Source organism: Calidris pugnax, unplaced genomic scaffold, assembly GCF_001431845.1.
Source record: "Calidris pugnax isolate Ruff unplaced genomic scaffold, ASM143184v1 scaffold371, whole genome shotgun sequence".
Taxonomy (NCBI): Eukaryota; Metazoa; Chordata; class Aves; order Charadriiformes; family Scolopacidae; genus Calidris; species Calidris pugnax.
This window is the reverse complement of record NW_015091373.1, coordinates 362,885-365,696: the sequence shown is the minus strand read 5'-3', so window position 1 is coordinate 365,696 and position 2,812 is coordinate 362,885. Positions and strand designations below refer to the sequence as shown.

Sequence of the window (2,812 nt, the reverse complement as noted above, 5' to 3'; positions counted from 1 at the left end):
GGGGGGGGGGGCACCGGGGGCGCCTTTCCGTTCCCAGGGCCGAGCGGGAGCGGGGCCTCTTCCTTCCCCGCGGGGGTGGCGCGGCGCCAGCCCCGGCGCCGGGGCACAGGGAAGCGTGTTGACAAACACGGGGCTGGCTACGGCTCCCGCCGCCCGGGCAGGATGTGCGGGGGGGGAGCTGACCTGGAGCGGCCCCCCAACCTCCCCCCCCCCACACCGTGCCCAGGCACTGGCCCTCGGGACAGGCCGGGTCGGTGGGGTGACCCCATCCCAGGTATCAGCCCCCCTCGAGGCTACAGGGGTGTCCCCCTGGGCTGTGACCACCCCCGGTTGTAGGGGTACCCCCCAGGCACCAGGCTCCCTAGAGTGTAGGAGCACCTGTCTTGTCTTAAAGGGGCCCCCCGTGCCAGGTACCAGCCCCCCCAAGCTGTAGGGGTGCCTCGTGCCCCAGGTGATGCCCCCCCAGGCTGTAGGGGCACTCCTCCCCCAGGCACCAGCTCCCTAGGTTTTAGGGGTGCCCCCCAGGCACCAGCCTCACTAGGCTTATAGAGGTGCCCCACACCCCAGCTGATACCTCCACTGGTTGTAGTGGTGCCCCTCAACTAGACACCAGCCTCCCCAGGCTGGAGGAGAGTCCCCCCCCAGGAGGGACGAATCCTGTGGAGTTTGAGAACCAGGGCAGGCACTTGTGGGGGGCCCCCGGGGAGGCCCCCAGCTGGCTGCCGGTCTGTCCCCCCCCCCCCGGGGTGAGGTGTGGGGAGCAGCAGGTGCTGGAGCTGGGCCGGCTGCCCCACGGGCGAGAGCTGCGACGCCGCCCGGCACCGGCAGCGTTGGGACGGGCAGGGTGTGCATCCCGGCGGGTCCCCCCCCTGGAGAGCGCTGGGAATGGGGGTGCACTTGCCGGGGGGGTGACTTTTCCTCTCAAAGCCAACCTGGGCACGGCCAGGTGGACCCAAGTTTGCCCCTCTTGGACTCGGAGGAGCTGCTGGGGGCAGGGCCTTGATAATCAGTGGGGGGGGATTTGGGGGTGCAGGGGGAGCACCCCCCAGGCCTCTCCCCACCGGAGCTGACCCCGGCCACCCTCCCACTGCAGGTTCCTGGAGAGTGACTACACGGTGACAGTGCATCTCAACGATTACCTGGATATTATCTGCCCCCACTATGAGGAGGGGAGTGTGGACCCCCGCTCCATGGAGCGCTACACGCTCTACCTGGTGGATCCCGAGGAGTTCGGGGCCTGCAAGCCCCGCTCCAAGGAGCAGATCCGCTGGGAATGCAACAAACCCAGTGCCCTGCACGGCCCCGAGAAGTTCTCGGAGAAGTTCCAGCGCTTCACCCCCTTCACGCTGGGCAAGGAGTTCAAGGAAGGGCACAGCTACTACTACATCTGTGAGTGCCTGGGGGTCCCACTGTGGGGCTGGGGTCCCTGCTGGGCTCCCCCACACACTCCTAACCTCCATCTTCCCTCGTAGCCAAGCCCATTCACCACCATGGCGAAGCGTGCCTGAGGCTGAAGGTGATGGTGGTGAGCAAAGACAGTGAGTATTGCCCAGTGTCCCACCACCCCCCGGGCCCATGGCACCCATCCCCTGTCCCACGCACCCCCCCTTTTCCCGGCATCGGTGCCCAACTTGGCCTTTCCGGAGCTGAGTCACGACCGGCCGGTGGCCCCCTGCCAGTCCCCGGGCTGTGCGTGCCTGCGGCTCGGCCGCCAAGGTGCCAGCGGCTGCTGGGGGGGGAGGGATGGTCCTGGTGAAACCTGGCTGCGGGGGGGGGTCAGGGGGCTGCCCTTCACCAGCCTGACCCCCGTGTTTGCTTTGCAGCTCAGGCACCGCCTGCTGCAGCCGCTACCCCAAGGGGCAGGATCCAGGCAGGTAGGTTGGGGACTGATGTGGGGCTGAGGCTGGCCCCCCCCTCCTAGTGGGGGAAGAACTGGGTGGCAGCCCCCCTCAGGGGCTGAGGCGGTGCTGGCATGGGGCAGGGATGCTGACAGCTCCTTCTCTCCCCACAGATGATGCGGCCGCTCACGTGCTGAGGAGTGTGGGGCAGAACTCGGCGATGCGGGGCAGCAGCCCCTTCACCTTCATCAGCCTCCTCCTGCCCCTCCTGGTGCCACAGGGGCTGTGAGCCCAGTCCCCCCCCCCCAGGGCCCGGACGGACCAAAGCTGCGGCCACTGGGGATGGAGCCAGGATGTTGGGGACCCCCGTGTCCTCGGGCGTGCCGTGGGGTGGCCAGAGGAAAGGATTTGTCAGTATTACGGGGCTGGAGAGCCTGAAGCCGAGCTGAGTAGCCCAAGCCCTGGGGCCACCCTGGCTCCCCCGGCCCTTGCTGGAGACTGAGTGCCACCAAGGGGCTGCGTGCCTGGACTGGAGGGGTGCGGGGGGCTGGCACCCCTGCCCCAGGAGCTGAGCCCATGGAGGGCCCTCGAGTGTCACTCTCTGCTGTGGGCTCAGACTGTGACGTGTCCCGCAGGCGGGGATGCGGTGCTGGCCCTGTGGCCGGCCAGGTGCCACCAAGTGCCCTGGGGCTGTTGTCCCTTGTGGGTTCTGGGAGCCTGGACGTGCTCCATTTTGCCTGGCAGCTACAGAGCAGGGGCATGGAACCCCCCCACCTTCCCCATCCCTCATCCTACCGCACAGGGGGGCAGAGAGAGATGGACCCCCCCTTCCCTCTGGGGTGCCAGAGGGTCCCCCCCTGCGTGGGGCACTTTGCCCTCCCCTTCCCTCCCCTCATTTGTACAGCTTTGTACCACGGGAGTTTTTATACAATTGTCTTGAATAAATAACCAAGACCAAGCTGAGCACCTGGGGC

The 2,812-nt window shown here is 67.7% G+C and overlaps 1 protein-coding gene across 1 annotated transcript; it reads left to right on the top strand.

Annotated features, from left to right (window-relative positions):
- The first annotated feature begins 1,073 nt into the window (after nucleotides 1-1,073).
- Nucleotides 1,074-2,796, top strand: EFNA1 (ephrin-A1). Its single transcript, XM_014961270.1, has 4 exons — nucleotides 1,074-1,389; nucleotides 1,473-1,538; nucleotides 1,824-1,874; nucleotides 2,012-2,796. Exons 1-4 carry the CDS (start codon nucleotides 1,191-1,193, stop codon nucleotides 2,125-2,127), a joined length of 432 nt encoding a protein of 143 aa, XP_014816756.1. The 5' UTR covers nucleotides 1,074-1,190; the 3' UTR covers nucleotides 2,128-2,796.
- Nucleotides 2,797-2,812: the final 16 nt, after the last annotated feature.

Excerpts from the sequence above, each read along its gene's own strand:
- EFNA1 (XM_014961270.1), top strand. The coding sequence starts at position 1,191 with ATGGAGCGCTACACGCTCTACCTGGTGGATCCCGAGGAGTTCGGGGCC. Across the intron at positions 1,390-1,472 it reads GCACAGCTACTACTACATCT|CCAAGCCCATTCACCACCAT; the intron begins GTGAGTGCCTGG and ends CTTCCCTCGTAG. Across the intron at positions 1,875-2,011 it reads AAGGGGCAGGATCCAGGCAG|ATGATGCGGCCGCTCACGTG; the intron begins GTAGGTTGGGGA and ends CTCTCCCCACAG.